The 27,562-nt window shown below is 35.8% G+C and overlaps 1 protein-coding gene across 1 annotated transcript in view; it reads left to right on the forward strand.

Moving 5' to 3' along the window:
• Positions 1–27,562, forward strand: part of ADAMTS19 (ADAM metallopeptidase with thrombospondin type 1 motif 19) — a 125,844-nt gene that overhangs the window by 61,024 nt on the left and 37,258 nt on the right. Inside the window, exons 8-13 of the mRNA XM_085042307.1 lie at positions 6,009–6,114; positions 14,340–14,480; positions 14,901–15,051; positions 22,188–22,289; positions 25,014–25,144; positions 26,674–26,843. Coding sequence (XP_084898433.1) covers positions 6,009–6,114; positions 14,340–14,480; positions 14,901–15,051; positions 22,188–22,289; positions 25,014–25,144; positions 26,674–26,843 — 801 coding nt within the window. The remainder of the gene's footprint in view (positions 1–6,008; positions 6,115–14,339; positions 14,481–14,900; positions 15,052–22,187; positions 22,290–25,013; positions 25,145–26,673; positions 26,844–27,562) is intronic.

The raw sequence follows: 27,562 nt of genomic DNA on the forward strand, positions 1-27,562 counted from the left end.
GAGATCAGAGAATGCTAATGGGCAGTTCTCTGAAAATCCCATAATTGTTAGGGTTGGAAGAGATCTCTGGAGGTCATCCAATCCAATCACCCTGCAAAAGCAGGTTTGCCTGGAGCAGATGACACAGGAACATTGCAGCTGAGGTTGGAATGTCTCCAGAGATGGAGACTCCACAACCTCTCTGGACAGCTGTTCCAGTGCTCTGCCACCCTCAATGAAAAGAAGTTCTTCCTCATGTTGTGGAATTTCTTGTGTTTTGGTTTATGGCCATTGCTCCTTTCTCTGTCACTGGGCACCACTGATAAGAGTCCTCTGGACATTTGCCTTGGAGATATTTATATTCACTAATGAGATCCCCTCTTAGTCATCTCTTCTCTGGACTAAACAGGCCCAGATCCTGAAGTCTCTCCTTGTAATAGAGATGCTCCAGATCCCAAATCACCTCAGTGGCCACCACTGGAGGGCTATGAGATGTCAAATAGATGTGAATGGCTTCTACCTAAGGAGTTGCCAAATTTGCTAGATCTTCTCAGTTGGTCATTGTGATTGCTGACAGAGGTCTGGGAAGGCTTAAATAACTTTGAATAGAGGAATAGAGCTTTGTATTGGAGTTAGCATACTCCTCTGCAATCTTTGTAAAAAGAGAAATATGTACTCTTGTAGGCAACTACACTCTGAAATATTTGCATCGTATGTTATGGATCCAAAGAGATGCAGGTTGAGAGGGAATACCCAAATTCAGAGGATAAGTACTTTGCTGACTATTAAAGATGACAGTACTGAAGCAGCCAGGCTTTAGCTCAGGGCATGCCTATGTCCCTTGTCAGCAAAGGCCAGGAATGTGGGGAAAATTTGCTTGTTGTCTCCTCTGTGTATTCATCTTGGAAGAAACTCTTTCCATGAGGGCTGCATTTTAGAAGAAAATCAGTATCTTCCAGCATATCTGCTAACCCGTCCCTGTAATAGCTTCTTAGATGCCTGTGGATTCTTCGGAAGGTGCAAGAACTAAGAACCTAAAACTATGTAGACACACGTTCAAAATCTATTTTTGCATCTGTGGCATACATATGCCCTTTGCATTTTCAGAGTTTTTCCCTGCTCTAAGGATTAAAGTGCAGCAGTTTGTTCCAAGGTGTAAAAGTAAGCTTAATAGTCTAATCTGAAACATTAAATCACATACTTATTAGTATTTATCAATTAGTATACTTATGGATGTTCGCCTGAAAGCATAAATTTTCTAAGATGCACATAAATCCTAAAATAACAAAAGATGTGAATAAAATTTAAGGATTTCAGAAAAATACAACAGAAGCTGATTTGATTTTATGCCATTATTTTTTCTGATGTCTAGCATTGATGTGTATTTGTACAACACGCACGTATATAGGCAAATTTGTCCTCACTGTTATATCTCTCACTTTAAAAGAGAAAAATAAATACCCCTGGGCTTTGCTTTTGGCATTTGAGATTTCTGGTTCTTAACTGTCTTGTTTTGATTACTGCCATGTTTAAGAGCTGCCGATTCTTAGACTACTGACAAGACTTGCTTTTCCTGGAAGTCATCTGTGACTCTCTTCAGAACAGCTTGTGCTAATTAGACTTTGAAGTGTCGGCTGGGTGGAAAACATTTTTCTCCTGTTTCCTAAGAAAAGCATCTGGTCTGCTCAAATAAATCATTTGTTAGATTAATAATCAAGTGCAGTTAAGTACTGGGTTTTTTTGCTGACAGGCCCATTGATTTGCCAGTTCATTTTTAATAATTTTTTTAAGGACTTTTTAGTCTAAAATATTTATGTGTGAATCAAAGTCCAGATGTACTCGGGCTTTAAATTATGTTTCTGTAATAGTGGCTTGTGAGTTTTGTGCATCACTGATATTTCAAATGAGGATCATGCTGTTGGAAGTTCTGAATAACCACATAGGTAATAGCATGACAAAGAAACTTCAATGTGTTGTGAAACCACGGAAGTTCAGAAGAAAAGAAGTTTAACTGGGATAAGTAAGCAATTTGGGTGATGAGACTTTTAAGTATTAGATTTGAATATTAACTTTATTTTTACATTGGCTCACTGTAAAAGGAAAAATAATAACCATTTTCTAGTATGCAGTGTTACAAATGCAGATGTATTCAAGTCATACCTACATGTTTTATGGTCACTACAAGGAAGACCAGTGTTTGTAAATTTTACTGCATACCTCTTAATGTGATTCTGTTTGGGGTTTTTTACAGTTGAGTTTTTATTCCTGAAGGCAATGCTGACAGTAGCCTTTTGAATATAGGTAGAGGATTTATGTTACAGGCAGCTGGCCATGAATGAGTAGGTAAAGCTGACAGACTTGTTGAGATACTTTAGCTGGTTAGGTGTTAAGTGCAACATCCCTGTCAGCTGAACTAGCACTTTTCAACAGAAAGGGTGTAGATGTGTGCCTACTTTGAAAGGCTAAGTAGGTTGGTGATTTGATGAGGATGTTCATTAATAAACAAGAAAATTTATCATACTTTGTAGAGTGAAATGCCCATGTCTATGGGTAGCACCAAGAGCAGGAGTAATAAACTACTGCTATGACTGTGGGAAAAGTTCTGCTTTTCTGAGTCTGAGGCAGCATGTATTTCATTTGAATATTTACATGTTTGATAAGAAAATGTCGTCCTTCATGTGGTTCTGTAAGGCACAAAGCTAAAGCTTTACTCCTTTAATTGATGTAACATGTATTTTCTTCTGAATTAACTTGAGAAAAAGTTTTCCACAGAGGGAAGTAATTTGAATATTTTACATTTGACGTATATTCAATCAAGCTTTTTTTTTGTTTTAAAACTTACGTTTTTTATAGATAAATAATTGGATCCTTCCTTATATTGTCAGTCAGATGAAGTTACTGCTTTCTAGCCAACACTTTTCAGATACTAAGGGTTTTAATTTGAAACAGTGTGTTGAGGCTGTGGGGTTCACTAGGAATATCTTAATCATAACAAGGGAGCAATTGTTCGTTGATTTTTTTGTTTTGGGCTTGTTTTTTTTCTTTTTTTTTATGTGGATTTAACCTTGGAGCAGTTCCAGCTGTGTTAATAAACCACAGGAAACTGCAGTGAACATAAATGTATTTAAAGAAGAAATTCTGTCTCTTACCTAATGTGCAGACAACTAAGCAAGAGCAGCTGCTTACTGAAGTCAGTTTCTTTTTCACTGCATGTGAAATTCATAATCAAAGACAAGACATGAAACTAGTTCACAGCTAGTAGCTGGCTGTTTTATACCCAGTAGCTGCTGTTGAATGTGGCTTGCACATATGAAGTTGACTTTGTTTAATAGGGGAGAAGTCATAAAACATTAATTGCTTTTGATGCTTTCGGACATTTCTAGAATCAGTAATCTAACTTAATCTCAATGAAATTTAAGTCTTATGTTTTATCTGCCAAACTTAAACTGCTCAAACATAATCAATTTCCTTCAAGGAATTCCAAGTATGAAAACATTATGGTGATATGTATTTATATGAGTATTACATGAGTATTATATGAGTATTATGCAGTCAATATATGAGTATTATTGAAAATTCCTAATACTGCTGACTGCCTCTTTTGCAGAATAAGTATGGAACCTGGATGTTCATAGTTCTTTGGGAGTAAACTGGTGGGCAGTCAGAATAGAAGACAGCAACTGGTAGTACATTGTTGTATGGACAACCTGCCATTTTAGAGGTCAGAAGATGGTTAGGGGACTACTTTTCCCTTCAGAAATCTAGAGAATATCATAGAGTTTTCTGTTAGTACTGGGCATCATCAGGAAGAGGGAGGTTTGGGAATTCGCTTTCTGCAGATCCTAGCAAGTAAGTTTTATCCAACTGAGAGGCTTGCTCTCTCACCACACAGTGAAATGGGAGGAGACAATTGCAAGGACAAGAGTGAGAAAAGCAGTGGGTTCAGATAAAAATAGTTTCCTAATTGAAATATTCTAAGAATAACAGTAATGAAGATATTAATAATAATAATGAAAAGGAAAATTACAGAGATAAATAAAATCTAAAAAAAGACAAGTGATGCTGCTAAAAACAATTGCTCACCACCAACCAAACAAATCTGGCCAGCCCCTGAGCATCAGCTCCCTGGCAACCTCCTCCCTAGTCTGTTTGTCAAGCATTACATGGTGTGGGATATCCTGCTCAGCTGGGGTTCTCTGTGCTGGCTGTGCCCTCTCCCAGTGTCTTGGTGGTGGTGTGGTGTGAGGAGCTGGAAAGGTGGTGGTGGTGTGAGGAGCTTGAATCTGTGCAAACACTGCTCAGCAGCAATAAGCCCCTCCCTGTGTTGTCCACACTGCTTTCACACCAACCCAATACAGAGCTCCTTACCAGCTACTGTGAAGGCAATTAACTCTACCCCAGCCAAAATCAGCACAGCAAGAAAGGTATTTCTGGGTGTTTTGCATTATCGTAAGGGCTTGCTCACAGCGCTTCAAAACGTAGTACTTGGTTTTGTCTATGGCAAGAGTGATTTTTCTGTTTTGTTGGAGCACTTCTTAAGTTCACCGGTGATGGCTCAAGTGAGGACCCTGATTTCACTTCTTCTGGTACTCTTACCAGCTATTCTACTTCAAGCCCCAACATTAAAAGTCTTTCTATCTTTTTCAGTTTGGTCATCAACTCTTAAAAGAAGCTAATTGTATATAGTTGTGGAACTACAAGGCACGAAATTTTAGAAATATTCTTGTTTTTATTTCAGCTATTGAAGCGTAACAATTTTGAAATGAAATACTACATTTCAAAACATTTCTTCTCTTATTTTTATTCAAGTTAATATTTAGCATGAGGTGTCATTCCAAGGACTAAATTTTTTTTCCTTGACGAGGTTTTTTTGGGGGTTTTTTTGTAGCCCAGATGGCTATTCCCCCCTTTGGAAACAAATAGTAAAAAGAGGAAATATTCTGCCTTATTCAAATTTAATTTGTCATTGGTTTGTTCAGTCCTGGACAAAATTTTTTGTCAAAAGTTCTGTGTCCAAAAGCTTTCAGACAGGTCTTTTGAGGGCAACACTGCCAGAATTATGATGGGGTTACTACTTGAATTTCATGTTGTAGATGAGACATTATGCTCACAGACTGACAAAAACTTGGTCTGGAAGAAGAATGACTTATCTTATTAACTTGGAATGATAATTATGTCTAAATTTCAAATACTGTCAAACATTTCAAACTTGACCTTTACATGCAAACATCCAGCAAACGTGCTGCAGTGGAGGGCACCATTCTGTTGAAATGAAGTTCCTGGGAAAAAGGCCAAACACTTGAAACAGTGTTTTGATTGCTTACTCCAGATTTTCAAACAACGAGTGATGACATTTGTCCTTGCTAAATGTAGTCGTGGCCTGAAAAATTTACCATTACCCAAACTGAGCTGCACGTTCCTCAGACTTTTACAGATACAGACACTCCTCTTTTGAGAAGCTGAACTTGAACTCTTTTGAGCCCCAGTGAGCCTCCTGGAGGCTTCATTTGGTTTTTTTTAAATGAAGGTATTATGCAGTAGAGGCATTACAAGCTGCAGTGTGCTATAAACACTTCTGGGACATCTGACTCTTCTAAATATTTTTAAAACTGCTAACATGCTGAACACTTTATCGGTACTTAGCAGTGATAAATTTAGGGGCGCAGCTCTGTTCTTCTAAGTCTGTCAGAGGAAATACCTGTTCAAACTCGTGCCCTATTGTGATAGGCATCTATTGTTTAGATCAGTACTGACATTCAAACATGTGTTCTATCACATCTCATTAAGGTACTGAGCCATGCTTTTAAAGAATGCTTTTCCTGTACATTGCAGTCCATGTAATCATTACTGTGGAGTAATATTACCACTGGTTGCAAAATGAGTAAGTAAACCTTTGTTAGGTATCTATTTATATACTTGGATGGCTCTGGCTGCAACAAGGTTGTGATCTTGTTTGGGTCTAATTATGAAATTATATATGAAGTGAGTAATAACAAAAAATAATAGAATGTGATGGTTGTGTTTTCTAGGCATAGCATACCTGAGTGGAATGTGCAGTGAAAAACGAAAATGTATCATTGCAGAGGACAATGGTCTGAATCTTGCTTTTACAATTGCCCATGAAATGGGTCACAAGTAAGTATGTGCATATTAAAGCCTAGTATTCATTTGCATAGTAGTAGTACCACTACAATTTGACTAATTTGATTGTGTGCTTCATTTTTTCTTTTTTTTCTATAAGGAGAGGATTTATATTAAATGGAAAATTTGGAAAATAATGTTTGTGATAGTAATAATAATAGTAGTAGTAAAACATGTATCGATGCATAGTATGTAGCATAAGAAAATGTTTACAGCTTGAAGTAATACAAAAATCTTTGTAGCTAAAAAATAAATAGATTAACTGGAAAGACTGCCATTGTCTAGAGGAAAAACAGGTGCCCCAAGATGTTTTTTCTTTTCTGACTATGATATTGTGTAGCAGATCCAACTCTAACAGTTGTTGCCAACAAACATTTTAATGAGATCATAAGTTGGAAGAGCCCTTATTTAATTTGGCTTTCTCAGGATAGAACCCATTAAAGTGTAGAGTAGTCATTGGTCATTGCAACATTAATATTGTTTTTCTTCTTAGAAGAAGAAAAGGATAGCAAAATGAAGGTGAAGGTAACTGTCCTTCACAATTGAAATGCATGTTACTCATTCAGGGTCAAATAATTTAACCCAAAAATTCTTCAAAATTCTTACTTTGTAATAATAAAATCTCTTAGTAAAAGTTGAATTGCACTCTTGGCTTCACTACTTGTAAAGAAGAAGAGATAGAAAAGGTCTTGCTTTCAACTGAAATGAAAGGGATGTATGTATTAATCTGTCATTGTTATCTGCAGTGTGTGCCAGATATCTGTATTTGTATTAGAATGGCAGTTTCAGAGTGACAACAGAGAGGGATGTTTTGCTACATCCTTTGAACCTCTGAATGTGTGGTTTGGGATCTTAGGACGAACACTTTGAACTGGAAGGGACTTGGTTTAAATTGGGTCAAAGCTTTCTGAGAATGGAGAGCCTAGCATCTAATGTTGAAACATGAAGTTGATTGCAAGAGAAATTGAATTTAAAATATTTCTATTGATTCTTTTTCTGGATGCAAAAGAAGCAAATACAGAGCAATTAATTTAAAGACTGACACAAGTATAAGTTACTGCATGAAATTGATGTTTTCTGTTTTTTCCTTTTTGTTTAAATTTTCGTAACTGCAGAAAGCAACTTCTGGTTAATATAAGCAAGCCTGCTTGTGTGACAGTTGTGATAAAGGAAAGACTTCAAAAGGAATACTTATTTGTGTTGTATAGATACATACCAGTCTGTTTCTATTTTTCACTGTAGTGTTTGCTGGTGTTGGAAGAGGGAATGGGTAGAGGAAGCCTTGCTTCCTGTGGGATGATCATACAAAGTCTTTTCCCTTTCACAGTCTGATAGCAGTGCAAAGCTGTGAAGATACTTCAAATTCACAAACAAATGCAACACAGAATAAATCAGAAAGCAAAAAAAAAGACACATATTAAGATGACATGTTAGGACAGTTATTCCATTGATAATTAAGCTTTATTCAGTAGTGGCCATAATATCACTCTAGAGTCTCTTTCTCTCAGGGCTTTTGCTTCCCAGCATCCTCATTCAGGTTACTGGGGGTTCCACAATGCATTCCCATGACACTGACTGCTGAGAAAGAAAGAAGATGCTGCAGAGCTCTTGTGCCACTGGAGGCTGGGCTGGTAACCTGTCCCCAAAGTATCTTGCTTCCTTCTCTCTCCCATGGAGCCCCATGGCTACTAGGTTATTGGGTAGAAGGTGCAGCAGAAATGCTTATCATTGTGGCCTCATTCCAGCTGCACTCATTTCCCCCCCATTGCTTCTTTCCTAAATGTTTCTGTCTCTTTTGGCTAATGGTCTAAAGCCGGGTTTCTCAGTACAAGTTAGATATATACATATGGATATTAATCTGTCTGTAGGCGCTGAAATACCCCTAGATCCAGGTAGTTGGGTACAGAAGCAGCCTGACTATCAGAGATACTGAGCTTTTTGGGTACAGAAGCAGCCTGACTACCAGAGATACTGAGTTTTGACTAGTTTGGCTTTTTTTTGTGATCCCTGAGGTTTTTTTGTTCAAATTTAAGTCAACTGAAATGTAGAGATGGGAGCCCAAGTTTGAGTAAAACAGTTTGAAAAGTACAGCTACTGTTTGAAAAATTGAGCTTTGTAATGATTTTGAAAACACATGCACAACAAATATGGGCAATCATCTTTCCCATGCACATATTTGTGTCGTTACAGATTTACACAGAAATGGCTATAATTTTCTGGTTTTTTTGCATAGCTGCCTAAAACATGAATGTGCCTGGAGAAGAGAAGACTCTGGAGGGACCCTGTAGCACCTTTCAGTACCTAAAGAGGACCTACAATAGAGCTGGAGGGGAACTTTTTACAAGGGCACATAGCGATAAGACAAAGGGAAATAATGTTAAATTGAAAGGGAGTAGTTTTAGAATAGATATTAGGAATAAATTTGTTACTGTGAGGGCAGTGAGGCACTGAGCAGGTTGTCCAGAGAGGTTGTTGACTCCCCATCTCAAGTTGTTCAAAGCCTGGCTGGATGGGATTCTGAGCAACCTGGGCTAGTGGGAGGTTACCTACCCATGACAGCAGATTTGGAACTAGATCATCTTTAATGTCCCTTCCAACCCAAACCGTTCTATGAATCTATGGTTCTATTATTTTTGTATTTTTTTAATATCTGTAACATCTTCTATCCTCTTTGTTAAAAAAATTGGTTCTTTACAGGGACTTCTTGTTTAACAAGAAAATGCTTTTCTTAAATTACTCTGAAGAAGGGAGGTACTGTGCATTCCTTTTTCCTTGGTACTTACTGATCTCAGAAGAATTAATAGAAGGTTTTAGCTTCATATGACATTTCAGCATTACATATTCTCTATTTCAAACATGATTTATACAACAGTGTCTCGAGCAGTTTCATCACTGCCTTCTTCTTTCTCCTGATAGGTCAGGAAAAGTATCCATAAGGTAACTGTTCTAAACTATTCTAAACGGTTCTAAACTGTGAGTTTCTGCATTTAAGAAACTCACAGTGCACTGAGTGGTCTTGAAATAATTTTCCTTTTTAAATTTTTTTTTAATTGATGTCTTTTTCCTTTGTTTTTAAACTACTTTATTGAAGTTCAAAGTATATTAGGTGCTCAACCATGCAAGTAGGGTAGATAATACCCCTCCAGTGATAGTAAATAGAAAGTCACGGGAAAGCAGTTCTAAAGTCCCTGACATTACCTTACATTAATTTTTCATGGTTTAGTGGGTAACTTCTTTAAAAATTGATAGTCTCTTGTTCTCCTGTATCCATATCAAAGTAAGCATCTGTGTTCCGCAGTCATACTTATGCTGACTTAAGTCAGCTTAGGATCTTACTGGGCACGTGGGTGTATCATTCCAAACTTCAGCGGCCTGAAAGTTGTACAACAAAATACACTTAAGATTACAGATGACAGAAAAGAATGAAGTCTGTTACATACTTTGCATTTCTGTTTACTCTTACTCAAAATTTATCTGGTATTAAAAGCCATGAAAAAGAAATTCGTTTTGTTAGTACAGTTCTAATGATGGAACAATCTGTGCATGACAACACATCACTACAATGCCAGGCAGAAATGCAAGTATCACTCCCCTTTTGCTGCTAGCAAGACAGCTGAAGGAAGAAACAGCTCAGGAAGGAATGAAGCACTGAGACAGGGAAGTAGCACTGCATCAGCATTTTAGTAGTTTAAAAAGATATGGTGATTTTTTTACCTGAATATTAGATTAATCAACTCTTTCTCTGGCAAGGTATTAAGGCTCCCATTTCTGCCAGGCTATACTGTTCCAGGATGGATTTATGTTTGATTTTTCTTAGGATAATATTTGTAACCAACACAGTTAGTAACTGAACAACATCCTTCAGGATGCAAAGGCTTAACTGGTAGTCTGAAGCACTTGAAATAGCTGTGAAAAGTTGGCAGAAGATCATAACAGTGTAAACAGTTTTTCTTAATAATAAAACTATTTTTCTGTAGCTCTTCACTGAGTATGTGATAGCTCAAGGATGTGGCATGGGTGTCATATTTGCCAGAAGTGAATACTTTTCCTATATTATATAATCCCTGTAAAAAACCTTCAGCAATAGGCAATATATATTTTCATATTAGGATGCTAAATACATCTGTCACAGCGAAGTTTTAATTATTTAGATACATCAGTCCAAGGACCATGGAATAGTGCTTTGTCTAGATCCAGCATCATGAAGCACAGTGGTAGAAGTATTGGAGTTACAGAAAAGAAAGCAGCTGTTCAGCAAAAGTTGCAAAGTCAGCTGGACAGTAGCATCCAGTGTATGTTAGTGTCCCCATCCTAATGTGCATGTTGTACTTTTATGCAGTCGTTTTAGGGCTGAAAATGTAATCTGAGTTGGAGATGTGGATTGTGGAGAATGAGTAATGATTCACAAAAGAGAAATAATAATTGTATAAACTTATTTATTTTTACTTTTTCTAATAATCTAATTATTAACAAGATGATTGAGATTTCTTGTTCAGTAGATTTTCCTTTGAAGATAAATTTTTCTGAAAGAAATCGCATTTTACCTTTTACCATCATAGTTTTTCTGTAGCTGGGTCAATTGCCTTTAAATTCACTTTTGGCTAAATAATTGATTTGTAAGTTGAAATGTGTCTTATCACATTTATTCAATGATCTGTGAAGCCCTCATATGTTTTAAAAGGACATATAAAAAAATCATACAACACCTAATATTTCACTAACTGGGATTTAAAAAAACTAACAAACCAATGTATAATAGCTTGTAAAAGCGTACTACTAATTTGGTCTTTTAATATATTTTTCTCTTCAAAGATAGCAGAGTGATAGAACATTTCATTGAAAAATGCAATAAAAGTACTAAGAAAGTAGTGTAGCTTCTGTTCCCTGTCTGTGATAGTCACGTAAGTGGTGTTAATTTCACTTACCAAATAGATCCTCATGATGCTGTGATATGAAAAATTTCAGGTTAGAAAATGGGTGTGAAAATCATTGTACTGTTAAATTGCCATATAAGTTGTTAAAACTTGTAATTTCTGGGTCCATAGTTTAAAAGTTTTGATCATTCTGTTGCACAAAATGATGGCAAAATAAAAGCAGTGAAAATAATAAGGAAGATAACACTTTGTTATTAATAGTATTTTTAAATAATTTTTCTTTTTAAGGTAATAGAATTTTTTATGTTAGTGATTTATTTCGCAAAATGGAAAAATATGTAGGATAATAATTGCATTGAATTTACAAATACTGTATATTAATCACTTATACTAATAAAAATTTTTAAACAAATCAAATGGCACCATGATCCCATCCCACAGTTATCACAGATATAAACTGGCAGCTGCATTCAGAGGTTCCATTTCTCCTTCACAAAGAGAAAGTTTTCTGGTAATTTTCAGTCTGTCCTGAGCTTACACTGGTAGTATTATATTTGATCTGCAGTTTACGCTCGTCATTCTTCTGTTCTATATATGACCTGGAATAAACAGATCTTTTAGTATTTGAGAGTCTGTTTATTATACTGAATATTCTAGTGCTGGTTAGCCGACTACTTGCTCTTGCACTTTTCTTAATCCATCTCTTACTTCCTAATCTGTCTCACTGTTAGTGACTATAAAACTCTCAACAGTAGTAGTTCAATAATTTTTTTAGTTGTCTAATTTTTTATTTACAGATAAGCCTAAAGTAATTCTCCCCATCTATCTGAACTAACCTGATTAATTGCTCCTATATGAATTTTTTTATACTATTTAATCTTTGTCCCTTCTTTGCCTGTTTCTTGTTCAGCTCTACTACTTGCATTTTAAGTATAATAGTATGGTGAAAACCATCATCTACCATTTGCAAAGCACAAATAAAATAATGAATAAATAATAAAAAGCTTTTACCTGGAAGCATGTGGGGTCACTGAGCAAATTCATGTTGTGATGAAAGTTGCATATGTCAAAGACTTTTGATGTCCTACAGTGAGAAGAAATATAAAATAGCAGATATAATTCTTTCAAGAAGGTGTGTGCATAACCTTATTTGGCGTATTTAAGTATAGAATAATGACTGAGGATCCTCTGTTGAGGTTTAAAACAGCTTTGATTTTGTAATACTCCGCTATAATAGCGTCAAGTTAAATTGTAGCACTTGGTGCTTCTGCAGTAGTTGACATTGCAATGAATTTTGAATGCAAGAATATTTTCAAAAATGACAGGAGAGATGCTATCGTCTGTCTTGAATCCAGCTGTACAGTAGTTAATTGCAAAAGAATTTCTTTCTAACTGAAAGATTGAACTAGTATTTTTCTTTTGCTTTCAGTGACCCGAGTTGTTAATTCTGATTTCCAAATACAGAGAATTTAATGATGTTTCATTATACTATTTCTAGTTGCATATTAAAGAACTAGCAGAGATTATTCCAACTTCCTACGTGTTATCACTAAAACCATAAAAAGTCTTTCAGGCAAGTTTTAGAGGGTTTGTTAGATAAAAATATTTTTTCAGTGGACTTGGCTTATACTGTTAGTGGAGTTTATTGCACCAAGGCTCTTTGTCAAAATACTTTCAAACTGAGATTATTAAAATATAGTTTAATTGCAATATTTTTGTTAGGGAAGGCATTCTATAGAATGCTTCCTACTTGCATATTTTATCTGCTACATTTAGGCTTTAACTGGAATGGATAGAGCATTTTTATATAGCACTGAATAAGTAACACTTCTTAAAAATATGATTTATTTCTATATATAGATGTGATGTACTACTTGCTTAAGTACAGCACTGTCTTCTTTGTTAATTGTGTTTTTTGAGGCTGTTACAAAGTTATCCTATAATCCCAAACTCCTCTGTCTTCCTCCTACATGCATGTGGTGTTGCTTTAGCCTTGTATGAGGTTGAGTGATTGCAGCTGTGGGAGAGAGGAGAGGGGGCAATGTGCTGAGTGCTGCCATAATGCATTCTGTAGGAAGAGACAGAGCAGCACCTCACACAGACACAGTTTCTGTGGTACCTTTGTGTTAGTGAAAGGATGTAGTTATTACATCTTTCATGTGCAGCAAGGGAGGCTAGAGAACACTGTGACCACCACTGCAAGCATTGAATATTTTTATATCCCTGATGGTTAATGGAGGAGTAGGTATAGATGCTTAGGTTACTTATCTCTTGTTGAGTAAGAAGGTAGCAATGACTGTTCAGCTTCTTTCTTTCACCACATACATAATGTGATGTGATGAATGAAATCAGAAGTCAGCTCTGCTGCACAATTACTTTTATGTGGTCTTGTAATTGATACTAGGTCAGATAAAAATACGCAGTCATTACAATGCTACAGAAGAGATCGAAAGTACTTATTGAAGAAGACATTTCTGAGAACATTCAAGAGCAGGTTCTGTTGCTTCTTTAGTTTACTTCTCAGATATTATCTTGCTATTTATTTAATTGATGTTAAAATATGATCTGTACTTGCCTGTTGAAGTAGCTATTTATTCACATAGGCAAAAACTTTAACACCTGTCTTTACTATTTTCTGCATTTTTTTACATGCGCTTAATTTGGAAGTAGAAGAGAATAGAAGAATTAATTTAATTACATTAGTACAAATACTTTGAACTACATTTGAATGGCAAAGCAGAATAGGAGAAGTGTTACAAAAGTGTGGGCGGCTAAAGTATTGAAAGATCCTTAGAATTAGATTTTTTATTACTGCTTGATGTAGCTGATATATACAGCTATTACAACAGTTCTTATCCCTTTGTACTTTAAAATATAAAGTTTTCCTCAGAATTCTTGTGCTAATTGACTATACAAAATGCTTCTATGGTAGTAGATTGGAAAGTTTTGCTTTTCTTCAGGACAGACTGTAGCAAAACTCCAGCACTACTTTAAATCCAGTGCCCTGGAGAGTAGTCTCATACTCATTTGAAAATCTTCAAAAACAGCTGAGTGTATTTATTTCTTGTAATATCAGTCATGCATGATACACTTGTTATTATGTAATATTTGTCATCAAATAGATGCAGCTTCACTTTCATCTTTAATTATAGAATTGTACTCTACGCATATTTCCATGCACTTCTGTGAAAGATACCGTGGAAAAAATATTCAGAAGAGATTTCTTACATGTAAAATATATGAGCTTTTTGCAGCCTTTTGCAAGAGTATTAATTTACAAATATTCTGCAAATAACCTCTTATTTTGTTGTGCTTTGTTTAATTTTTAATAACTTCAAAATTCAGCATGGGGATAAACCACGACAATGACCACCCGTCCTGTGCTGATGGTGTCCATATCATGTCTGGGGAGTGGATTAAAGGACAGAATCTTGGGGATGTTTCATGGTCTCAGTGCAGCAGGGAAGATCTGGAAAGATTTCTCAGGTATGTAATTTAAAAGAACTCTTAGAGTATGTAATTTAAAAATAGTTGCAATTAATATACTGAAATAATAAGTTTTCAATATTTTTTACTTCTGTGGGAAATTTGTGTTTGCAAAATTCATCATAATATTTAAAATCATCACAAATCCATTCAGTAATTATTATGCTAAAATGTAATCCAGCATTTTTCTAAAATGCCTATTTTAGCTGGTAAATTAGATCATCTTTCTGCAAATGTGCAATAACAGAACACATTAACTTATAACAATTAGGCCACATCATTTTAAACATGAGCAGTGGCCCAGGGTTGTTGAGCAAAAAATTGTAATTTTCCATGCATTTCAAATGTTGTATGCAAGTTTAAGTCAGCATGGCAAACAGACTCAGTTTGTTCAGCTTATGAATCTCTGCATATTACCAGGTCAAAGGCCAGTAATTGTCTGGTACAGACGAATCCTCAGAGCCTCAATTCTGTGATTATTCCCTCTAAGCTCCCGGGAATGACATACACTGCAGATGAGCAGTGTCAGATTCTTTTTGGGCCAACTGCTTCCTTTTGCCAAGAAATGCAGGTAAGGCACTTCTGTAGAAGTAGATGATACTTCTACCATCCAATTTTTGTCTGAGTAGCTTTTGTACATGTGTTAGATAGAGCATAGCACCTTTGAAGTAAGGAGTTTACACTCACTTGCCAAAAATTGATATGCACATTTTCATTGGTTTATCCTGTAAGTCTTGCTTTGGGTCTCTGAATGTCCTAGAACACGTTTTATTGATACTTTTCCTTATATCCATCTTCAGAAGCAGAAGATGTCATAGTGTTAAGACACCTTGTTGCAGCAAATGGAATATTTGCAATTTGTTCCACTGGGACAAGATTTCATGTGTAGGTTCCACTTTATTATGGTTTGGGAACTGAATGTCCATTTCCTTACCTAATCAGAAGATTATGCTGTGCCTGTGCACACTGTGAGGAGTGATAGTGGTGTTAGCTGGGCTCTGCACCTCCCAGGAAGCACCTGTGAGCCCAGGCAGAGCCGTGCAGTGCCATGACAAGAGGAGTTCCAGAACTTCAGTGAGAGCTTGCTGACATTGCTTCGTGCCAGTGTGAAGCAGTGTCACTGTATATTAACTTGAGAAAGACAGGTTAGCAAAACTGAACATGTCTTCATAATTTTATGAACCAATACTGTTAGACATCTGATTGAAGAAGCAGTTTAAGAATGCTTTTTACAGAGAAAAGTCAACCTTTTTTGACATTACCAGAAGCCATAAACATGTTGGATCCCTTTAAGACACTAACCAAGACAAGATGGGAAGACGATGTAAAAATATACAAAGAGCATGGAGTATGGATTGATAGAGCAGGAACTAGAGGAACTGTGAAATAAAATTTCATCAGAACCAGTGGGCAGATAGCCTGGAAAGGTTAGGCATATTAAACAGGAAAACAGAATTACTTTCTTCTTTAGTTCTTCAATTCTCTTCATGTTTTCCATTTGGACATAGTATATTTCTTCAGAGACTTTCACTGAGACTGTCTAAAAGATTCTGAAAGAAAACATTGCAATGCATGTTACAACTAAGGCATGCTGAGAGTGGCATAGTTGAAGAGAAAAAAAAAGCTGTAGGCTACTGGTTTTTATTTTGGCTGTCTTATCGAAAACATTTTCATTCTGGACATGAGCAGTAAAACTCAATGTCAAAATTGTACAAATGTTCTTCATTACTTCTGAGTGCTTTTTTCATGAATTTCGACCTGTTTCTTACTTTTCAGTACATTGTTTTCAGCCAAACAATGTAATTTCTGTTTTTCATTCTCTAGAAGTCTATTATTTTGAACAAGAAAATGGTAGAGTGTTTAATATTTCTTATAGATCTTCTTTAATGATTAAAGATTGTTAAAAGAAATCGATGAAAGAGAGAAACATCAAGACTTGCTGTTGCATAATACCTTTACATGCTTTTAATTTCTGTGGAAATCCCCTTCTTACTGCCTTTGTGTTTTGTTCTAATTCAGATACTTAAATTCAGATAGTCAAGTGGCCCTGTGCCTGTTGTATTTTGTTCATAGATGCAGTGAATATTCTTCTTTCAACATCCTGACTCTGAGGTTTCTATGGTTTACATTATTATATTAGAAATATTAGGATATTAAATTCGGTGCATATTACCCAAGTAGTGTTCAACTGCTTGCACAGAGATTACTTAGGCTGTAGGTGCTCATAGCCAATTGTCCATTTCTAGTCCTCTTCAATCATGTTTCCCTCTTCTGGCATTCTGTAGGTAAGAGTAACGCTTTCAGCTGGATCACTTATTTTCAGCTAAATAAGTCCTTCTGCTCTTTCCTATATACTGGCTCACTGTTTTATATTTATAATAAATATTTATATTTATGGTAAAATTTTCAGAAATTTCCTATTAAATATTAGTATTAATAAACCATTGCAATTTAAATCCAAGTATAATGAGGGTTTGCTGTGAAGAAAGAATATAGTAATGATGCAAGACAGTACAAAAGGCCTGTGTTCTTTTCAACTATTATTTTTTCCTGATAAACTGCAATTTAATTTTAGTTCTCATCATAAAACCAAATGTGTTACTTGATAACCTTATGGTCTTAACAGTTACAATGAGAGCCCAATAACAGTTTCTGAGAAGAGAGCAGGGGCAAGAACCTTCTGCAGTTTTTCCAAAATCCTCTGCAAAACTGGCAACCCTGAACTGGAAATTGTATAATGAAATGTTGAACCAAGAAATTTTTGTAATGAATTTTTAAGAACCTTGGATCTATTAGAAATTACATATAAATGAATAAACAACACAAAAGACAAAATTGAGAAAACACAGTTAGAGTAGTGAGGTAGAAGAGAATTCCAAAGCTTCCTTGCCAATGTCTGTGAAGTCACCTTGTTGGTTTTCTTCTGTGTTCTTTTGTCTGTAAGCAAAATTTACACTTGTACCTTCCTCCCAACAAAAAAATCCAAGAAACTTGACCCTGCCCTGAAGAGGCAGTTATAGTGAGCTTAGGCACTATATTCAGATCGCCTACTTTTGTTCCCTGCTGTGGGTCTTAAATTTATGCTTTCCTTTGGGGAAGTCTACTGCTAGTCCAGTTAGCTATAGAATTTCTAAATAATAGAAATAATGTTTCTATGGTGAAGAGTAAACACATAGCAATGGATAGAGCACAGCCCAGAGGATAAGAAAGTCATCCTTCTCTTATATGTTTCTTTTCTATGTTGACAGGAAAGGAAAAAAGTTACCATCTGAATTAGGCTAGAACCAAACCATTTAAACTTTCCAGAAATTCTTCATGAGTTTTAGCACATGGACTGTGCAACACCAACATCATCTAACTGTGAAGCACTGTTAGTAGATAATTTTATCATCTTCTTCTAAAATAAAAATATGTGAGATACATATAGCAAATATGTTGGATCTGACCTTGCAAATAATTGCATTATACTTAATTGGAAGGTGACTAAAATTTCCGTGTTGATTATGCAAATTATTGTAGCTGTCACTGAAGAAGTCAACATTTAGAAGACCTTTTTAAACTGAATATAGTAATTCATTAGTTGCTGTATTGATTTGCTACAGTAATTATTTAGTTATGCATAGGTGACCACTGAATATTCCACGATATCCAAATTACTTCCTTTAATCTCTGTGTCGTCTCTCCAACTCTGCCAGTAACTGGCAGTTTGTTATGGTTGTAGTTGTTGTCCACAAGCCAGGAAATGAGAGAAACACACTCCTTGAAGGTTCATTTAAATGTGAGTAAATCCAACAATTTATAACCCAGGATTTCTTGGACATGTTCTGCTTTCTGAAGAGTTCATGCACTTCAGTATAAATTTGTAAAAGATAAATTATGAACTATGTCACAATCATACATTTTTTGAGACTGGAAGATTATTTGATAAGCAGGTTCCATATAGTCTTCTACATTAAGCAACTATGTTTCATATATAACAGCTATTCAACTAAGAAAACAATTGAATAATGATTAAAAATAATCTTAGTTTTACATTTATCAGTGGTACAATCAATAGTGCATTTCCAATGAGATGTAATTTTCTTCAGTTGTTACTCCCGAGGAGCACTTTAGGACTTTACAGTCTTTACAGTCACATTACATAGTAACCTCTGAGAAATACAGCAGATGCCAATGATTTTCCCATGCTATCAAGAATTCCTCTTTATAATTTAGTTTAATGAATGAAACAAAGAACTGAAAGCACCACTGAGGTCCTACTCCTGTATTTCACTGAGGCCTTCCCACTCCCCTTTCATAAATGGTGTCCAGACTTTATTTTTTTTCCTTTTAATCTTTATTTCAAAGACTTCTTTTTCATATCCTAAGCAAAAATTTTAAACCCTAGAAAAGTGGGAGTGTATCTCCATGTTCAAGATTTATACAATGTCTTCATGCTTACCTTGTAAGGGAGCCAAGTTTGCTTTTATGCCCATGATGTCTCATGCAAGAATCAAATGGATCCTAACATTGTTTTGTATAACAGATAGTGAGATCATGGCCCAGAAGTAGTTCTTGATGATTAAATGGGATTGTAAAACTTGACAATTTAATACAATTGTTGAACTGTTACATATTGCCTTTTAAGATTAAAGTCCAGGATGTGAATGCTATCTGGTCAGTTCCACTAAAACAATTCTTGTCATAACACAGCTGTGATCTTTGCAAAGAAGTAGGAGACTGGTTATATTTCGTGGTGATTTTTAAGACATTTCAGGGAAAGATCACAATGAAAAGAGCAAAAATAATGGAAATATTACAGTCTTGGTGAAATATCTGTCCTCATCTCAGCCATCACATTTTAAACGATCTTGACACACAATCTTGCACAAATACTGTTCTAAAATTCCCTTTTTGTCTCTGGTCATTCCTCTCAACTGAATTTTCTTTCCATATGCTTATATGATGGGAAATGCATCCTTCTGATTCACATAGACCTGCCTCACTGTTTTAATTAAAAAACCCCAAACAGACACAAAACCCCCACAGAGCTCCAAAGCTGGAGTGACCTCTGCCATTTCTGTAGTACATCGTGACATCGTGTAAATAAAAAGCTTTATTTACAATCTTTTGCTGTTAAAAACTCACAATTAACACATTCTTTCAAAAAGAAGTCGTTTATGTGTGCTTGACAATATTTTGTTTTTCAGTGTACATGCAAAGAAATATTTTACAGATTATGAGTAGTCAAATAACACAATCACAAGTTTTTAATCTCCAACAGCTACTCCTTCCCTTGGCTAATCTAGAAGTTGTAATGCCTGTTGAACTGTACTTACCACAGATAACAAGTAAGCCTTTGTGAATGTTATCTTAGCTATCCTGACTTTGACTGAAGAAACTTTCTTCCCAGAGGAGTAAAATCCTTGTGTAGAAGTGTGTGCCCTGATTTTGGAGTGACTGTAATGTTGACACTGGCCTCCAGATTTCTGTTTCTTTTCAAATCAGTCCTGATCTGCTTCATTGCACATTGCTAATGAAAAACCCACATCATGCATCATGGTCTTTCCCTGGCCTCATACAGAAATCCTTAAATGTCAAAAGTTAAACGCCGACAGTAATCCCTATATCTCATACCTCAACAGAAGTACAGTCTGAACAGTAGCTAAAGACTCTATTTGAGATTTGACTGAAGTGAAAAACCCAGAAAAGAAACTTACAAGTAATCCACCAATTTTAGTAATTCTGTACTTCCTCTTTCTTGGGTTTGGGTAATATTAAAGTCTACAATGAAAAGTTACACTAATATTGAATGCTTATTTTAACATTTGGTGAAATGAGTGCACTTAAAGCTCAAAGTAGTTTCCAACTGAGGAAGTTAGACTTGTGGTTCATAGGGAGGTGGTATAGAAGTGTTTGTAGAAACACACAGATGTATACAGTGCATGCTGGCAGGCAAATCAAGTCTTGATTTGCTTTACTTGCTTTAGTTTACACGGTTCAAGTAGGTCTCTGTGTTTAGGTACCCAGATACCCCAGACCCTGTAAATATGACTTAATGCCTCTCTATATCTAGGAGAATTGTTTCTACATTTGTAAAGAACTGTTGTAAGCCATTCTGCAATCATATGCAAGGCAAATTAAGCATAAGATTGAAGTGTTTAGGGGAAAAAAAAGGATAGTATACTTAAAAATGTGATGACACAAGAGAACATTTGATTCTGTTTTTTGAAAACTTGGAGAAATCTGGGTGGTTTTTCCACCACTGTAGTCACTCATAAATGAAGATTTAAAGATATGTAAAGAAATATTAATTAGGAAAATTAACATCTTTTTGTGGAGTACCGAGAGTATGTCTCTCATGTCTTACTTGGTATGTAAGCCCTTTGTCATGAACATCTGATATTCTATCTCGTCTACTATTGTCATCATCTACATTGTTTAAAAAACAATGAACAAGAACAGAAATTACAGCTTTTTACTTGAAAAATGCTTGCTGAAATGACCCACTAATAGATAGGACTTCTGTAGCTGTTTTTTGAGACATGCATAGGCTGGTTGTCTTGTTAGCTCATCTTCAGAAAAAAAACTGTTACGGGATTGATCAGGAGTGAGTCTGACTGCTGCTATCCTGTCTCTTGTTTCTGTGCAGTCCTTCAGACCTCTACAATCTTTGACTTTTTTGATAACTGATGTTGCAGACATCTTTACAAGACTTCCACTGGAACTTCCCCGTTCCTTGGTTCAGACACAATCTTTGTTGAATTATGTGTCATCTGCTTTTAGTCTTTTCTCAAGGTATCATAAGATTTATCACATGTTTTCCATGCATAGTGTAAAAGGCACAGAGACACTTACTCAGTGTACCAATATAACAAATCATTTCACTCAGAAAAAGCAGGTCTTTCACAATGCTAGTTTAAAAAAATCCAGCTGTTCATTATCTTTCATTCTCCTTGCAACCCATCCCCCCTCCTGATCCTTCTTGCCCCTCTTTGGGCAATATACATATTGTGGAGAATCACTGTCCATATGTAATAATATTCAGGCCCCAGTTCAGCCCCACATGACCTCTCTTCACTTCCACATGGTTTATTGTTAAGGGGGGAACAGACAGCAAGGAGAATGAAGTCATGACTGAAAACCATGGGAGAAGGAGGACTTTTTAGAGAAAAATAGGGAAAGCTGCCAAGGAAATCTGGGGAAATGTGAGCCAGCATCCTGCAAGCCTGTACTTTCTTTTGAATAAAGTAAAAACTGTTTTGTTCTGATACTTCAGGGGGACAAAATGAGCAGCTTTTCCTTCCACCTCTAAAATATACTACTGACTTGCAACCCTGTCATCTCCTTCCTCCTCTTTCCAGCAAAAATATTTCATTTGTCAGATTACTTTGCATCATCTTTTTGGAGACCAGGTTCGGTGGCTTTTGAGTTTTTTTTCTTTTCTAGAGTAATAAATGAATTCTAGAGAAAATATGAATCACTGGAAGAGCATGATAGGAGCAGTCATTGGGATAGCACAAACAAGAGGGATCTGGAAGTCCTAGTAAGAATTAGTAAAAGTCAAAGCAGACTTTGCCCATTTGGAGGTTTTTGCATGTTTAATGTGTCTTTAAACATGGTTCAGTACGATCAAACTGGTAACTCTATGACAACATTAGTGGACAGCCTGCAGAAAGTAACTTTGCATAAGACAGATTTTGTGCTTACTCTTTGTTTGGTTTTCAGCATGTCATTTGCACTGGGTTATGGTGTAAGGTGGAAAGTGAGAAGGAATGCAAAACTAAACTGGATCCACCAATGGATGGAACAGACTGTGACACTGGAAAGGTATGCCTCTTGTGGAAAAGCAATAGCAATTACACTGAACATCTAACAGTCAAGGAAACAAACTGTATAGGTCTTTGCACTTCCTTAAAGTTTCTACATGCCTCAGTTATCATAAAAATAAACTGTGAATGTATAATATGTGATATATTTTATCATCTAGATACGGAAAAAGAACATTTCCCTAAAACTGGTGAATTTAAAAAAAGGTTAGCCAAAAAGATAATGTTTTAATATTTATGCTATTTTATTTCAAATTCTTTCTCATTTTGTATCGTATTTATGAATAGAATGCAATTGTTGCTCTTCTAACTCTAAATAGAAACTTAAGCTTTCCAAGATACAGAGTTCTGAGCTGCCATTTAAGATTTAGAGATAGTCTGTTTGAAGGAATTGATACAGAGTTGTGTTAAAACCTTTCAGTATAAGTTTGGTCAAGAAATATTTATAGTGTCAGGGCATGTAGGAGAGTGACAAATACCATAAAAAGCATGACATCAGACTAATTAAATGGTCACCCAAGTCAGACGTACATTAAATGTCCTTCAAGAGCTTTCTGTTCAAATAATCTGTAATCCTTTTATGTGTCTATAAATTAATATAAATAACCTCAGATAACAGAGAAAGAGCATGCATATGTCTTGGGATTTTCATCATATTGTGCTGACAGCAGTTTCCCACAGGAGTGATTTGCTCTTTGAGTCATATTACATTCACCAGGACTCTCATCATTCTCCTAAAATCAAATCAACTAAGATAAAATGTTCAAATAATGTAATCTTACATGCTAAAGGAAAACCATATTGTATTTCTGTTCATATCTCTAAATGAATGGCAATAGCTTCAATATTTTAATTTTGATAGCGTATCGTTGATACTGTCTGAAGTTAATATCTGGAAAGTAAGGGATGCCTTTTGTTCAATACCACATTTTTTGCATTCAGACTGGCCTGCCCGTGCTATAGAATTAGAAAGCAGAACCTCTTACGAAGATTACCCAGAATTACTGATTGTAATTATAACAGCTCATTTAGTCAGGCTACAGAGATACCTTATTTATATATAGCAGACAGCACCAAAAAAGACTAAGCAGACATCACCGAAACATCCCAGGGGATAAGACTTATTCTTCTTGTTTACTTTATTATCTGTCCAAGATGAGCTTCAAGTTACATAAACCACTGGCTTTGGGTTTTTTAGTGGTGTTGTGGAGATGAAGTATTGTTTCTCTTGTGCTCCTCTTAGGATCTTAGAAAGTGATGGAAATGTCATTGACATAGCCTGCTCAACTTGGTTGGGGTTTAAGTCAGGGATTTATAAGCATCCTTCAGACTCCATATAGGGCAGATGCTATCTTTATAGAAAAATCTATATTTTATCTGAAGCAATATCTTTAAATAAATATGAGCATTTTTGGTTTGAAACATCCAAGATCATTACAAAATTTATAGTTTCTGGTAGTAAATCTAATAAAAAGATGAAGCCATCCAACATGAAGACTTTTCAAAAGTGATATATTTATGCCATCACTGTAATGTGATGGTTTAAGAGAAAATTAGATCAATTGATCAGTGAAGACCAGTTTGAAACTTTGTAGGTAAAGAGGTTACCAGATAAGAATTTTGCACAGAGACTAAAAGTTACAGAAGTGTGTTCTGGAAGAAACAAAAGCCTTTATTGACTGCATTAGTGACACATTTTGTTTTACTATAAATACACGACTTCTTTGTGAACTATATCCATTGATAACAGTAATTTATCAACAGTTCAGAATGCAAAAAGAAATTAATTAAATTACTGATGTTAATGACATTATTTATTGTCTGCTTGTAGCATCGTTGCTTTGTAATTGCTTAATCACAGAATCATGAAATCATTAAGATTTGAAAACACCTGTACTTCATAATACATGGGACAGATATTAAGGTGGTATAATTTCATAAAGCACTAATTTCTGCAGAGTTTATGATGATTTATACGATATATGGACATAGGTTACAGAGCATAAAAATAGTGATTGGATAGTTTTGAGTGAGAAATTGCAGTTGTCCTGGGAAATTATATATGCATGCAAGATCATTGAGTTTATTATTACCATTTAAATAAATGCCAGAAATTCTCTTTACTTTCTGAACACCAGGTTTTTGAAGCTCCCATTTAATCTTTGAATACAAGTTGTGAATAAAATCTCTATTTTCTCTATTGTTTGTAGTATATCTTTCTATTGGAATTGTCACTGGATGATCAGGCACAATGCAGTTCCTGCTGGTGGGAACTGTCATGCTGAAAGCAGGAAGTCCTGAGAACAGACCTGGACACTGTGCAGTGATCATCTGTACAGTTCAGCTGGATAATGATTCTTGCAATTGGTTTGGGCTGGACCCCAAAATGCTTTCATAGGCAGTGCCCAGTCTCAGATGAAGGGAGACAGCATGGTCTGGATACCATTTCTAGGAGGCATCCTTTACTGGAAATGAACCTTTTGAGATTGTGGACAAGAACTGAACCTGCTCCTTGGCCACTGAACCAGAGAAAGGTCCTTGGCTGTTGCATTTACTAGGACAGATAAAAAAGCTTTGGAGAACACTAGGCAAAAATACATCTGACTGATAGGAAAACTATGTATTGTACCAGATGTTTATGTTGTGCCTCCTGTGTGCTTGTGGAGAAGTGAATTGTCTTGCATATGCCTTGATTTATTTACCTAAGAGCTGAATTTTCCCCTAGTGGTGTAAGGCTGGAGATTGTATCAATCGCACGTCTTTTGCGGAGCACACGGAGGGGGAGTGGAGCGCGTGGAGCACTTGTAGCCGTACTTGCAACACTGGAATCAGCAGTCGACAGCGCAAATGCCCTGGGTAAAAATACCTTCAGGTTTACATTGCTGTTCATCAGAATTTCTGAACGAAATTTACATGAGATCAGAAATCTGTGAAGATACAGTTGGCCTTTACCTAAGCAATGAATTCTTTAAGAATACTGAAAAATATGTAGAATAATAGGTATTTTGGGTTTTTGTTGCATGGAAACCCTATTTTTCATCTTCTCTGCTTCTGCCAAGAGCCTAGATAATATTAAAAGGAGAATAAAACTTCCTTTTTAGTCTTCACCTGAAGAAGCAAGAGAAACACAAACTCATCATTTCTGACTTGCAGATAGTCAGTGTGTAATTCTACTCTTTAAATTTTTTAACTAGAGAAGACTTCTGTGTCTCATCTGGAGAGCCAAGGAATTGAAACTTTTATGACGAGGTCTTTCTACCAGTTTCACAGACATTTAGACAGACTCCCTGGAAACAGAATTTAGATTCCCTGTCTTGTGAAAATGAAAGCCTTCTGCCATTGGGGATAAAGAGATTTTTACCTTTGACTTGAATGAAATTTGTTTCACTATGTCTCAGTGACCATCTAAAAGGTGTTTTCCTTTTAATTACTCAGTACCAAGTTGCTTTTTGTGGGTCATTTATACACCAAGTGAAAAAGAAAAAACAGGCATAGGAATGGGAACAGAGCAGAGTGATGAAAACAAGCATAGGGAAGACTAAAGCCAGAGTGGAATAGAGTTGATGGTTTTTAAAAAATAGTACAACAAAAGGGGGAAACTAAGAATTATCAAAAACAAAATATCAGATTTGGGGGGCAAAATAGACAGAAGGATTAAAAAAGATAAATTTGCGTAAAGAATTTTGAGGAAAAGTTGGATATGGCTATACAAAAGCATGCGAGTTTAACACATTTAGATATGCAGAATGCTTTTATAGCTCACACCGTCTATGCACTACTTTCAGCTGTATACCTTAAACCTGTTTCTAGAATTTTTGGATGTCTTAATTTTATTCTCATTAATTCATTTTTCCAGGCAAGGTTCCAAATAATTAGCTCCAGTATCTGCAGTTCACTCCTCTTTTGCATTTATTCATTGGTACCTGCAAGCACAACTGGAGTGATCAAAAAGAAACAAAAACCATTTGTCTGAACCCTGTAACACCACACTTGTAGAAGATGATGAGGTAGAAAATCTGCAGGTGTTGCTTCCTTTTAGTAGCCCGTTTGGCTCAGCCCAGGTAGAAAAAAAAATCATCTCAACTGCAAAACTGCAGCTGAGGTTCTCCTTACTGAAAGCTTCTACTAGTCCTAGTGCTTCCTTGGGGATAAATGTAAATTATGGCTCAGTACCCATCACTCTTTATATGTAATATAACCAGTACAAAGAGAAGGCAAAAATGTTTTTTTCTGTGACTTCTATATTTTATGGGTGATCTCTTGATGCTAAGTGTCAGCAAAAAAATCTGTTATTTTGAATTTGTGCCTAGCATAGATACACTATACTGTAAGTTTGAAAAATTTTTGCCAACAGTAAAGGGTTGTATTTACGCCATCTTTTCTAGTTCAGGCCTTGAAGGAGAGTGTCATGGGCCCACAATGCAGTATAGGGTGTGTGAAAATCCTTCTTGTCCTGTTGGTGCGCCTGCCTTTAGGGACTGGCAGTGCCAGGCTTTCAGTGTCAGATCTTCCTATCAGAAGCATGTGCAGCAGTGGCAAGCTGTCATTGATGATGGTAAGTATGAACCATCTCCCTTGTTCTTATCATCTGCTTGTATGGTTTATAGCTTGTTGATATTGTTGTTGATTAAGAAAGGTATGGTTAAAACTCAAACAAAATGACAAACCTCAAGCCAATATTTTTGGTAAGTTATTTTAATTTCATAGATAAGATCTAGTGGTACTTTCATATGCTTTAGAGTCTTTTGTCTTTTATACCTTTTGAATTTGTCTTTCTTGATGTGTAATAACCACATTTAAATGAAAATCCACTGTCGGCTTTCCCCGGTTTTATCAGAATTGTAGTATAAAGTGACTCAGAAATACAGAGAAATGCTCCATAATTAAATATGCATTTATCAGTTATATTTTTTACCTACAAAGACAAAAAGACAATGCAGATATTGTGAGCTTCTGTTTTTGAGGAAGGAGAGAACTTCTATCTTAACATTGTGCGTATTTCACATACCAGTGTTTGATTTTGGCAGCAATCTGCGTGTAATATATGCTGTAAATTTAGGTATGATTTCTATAAGTGCCAACAGCTACTGCATACAAATTCCTGGCATATTGTATGCATGCTTCCATGCAACAAACTTGCTTACATACCATGTCATTAGGAAAACACTCAAGTGGGAGTAGAGTAAAATTAAATTTACATTATCTGCAACGATAATGGTGGTGCGAAACTTCAGTGACTGGAAAACATATTCCTTCTTGCTGGAAATGTGAACA

Source organism: Lichenostomus cassidix, chromosome Z (genome assembly GCF_008360975.1).
Source record: "Lichenostomus cassidix isolate B80296 chromosome Z, HeHo_3.0, whole genome shotgun sequence".
In the NCBI taxonomy this organism is placed as follows: domain Eukaryota; kingdom Metazoa; phylum Chordata; class Aves; order Passeriformes; family Meliphagidae; genus Lichenostomus; species Lichenostomus cassidix.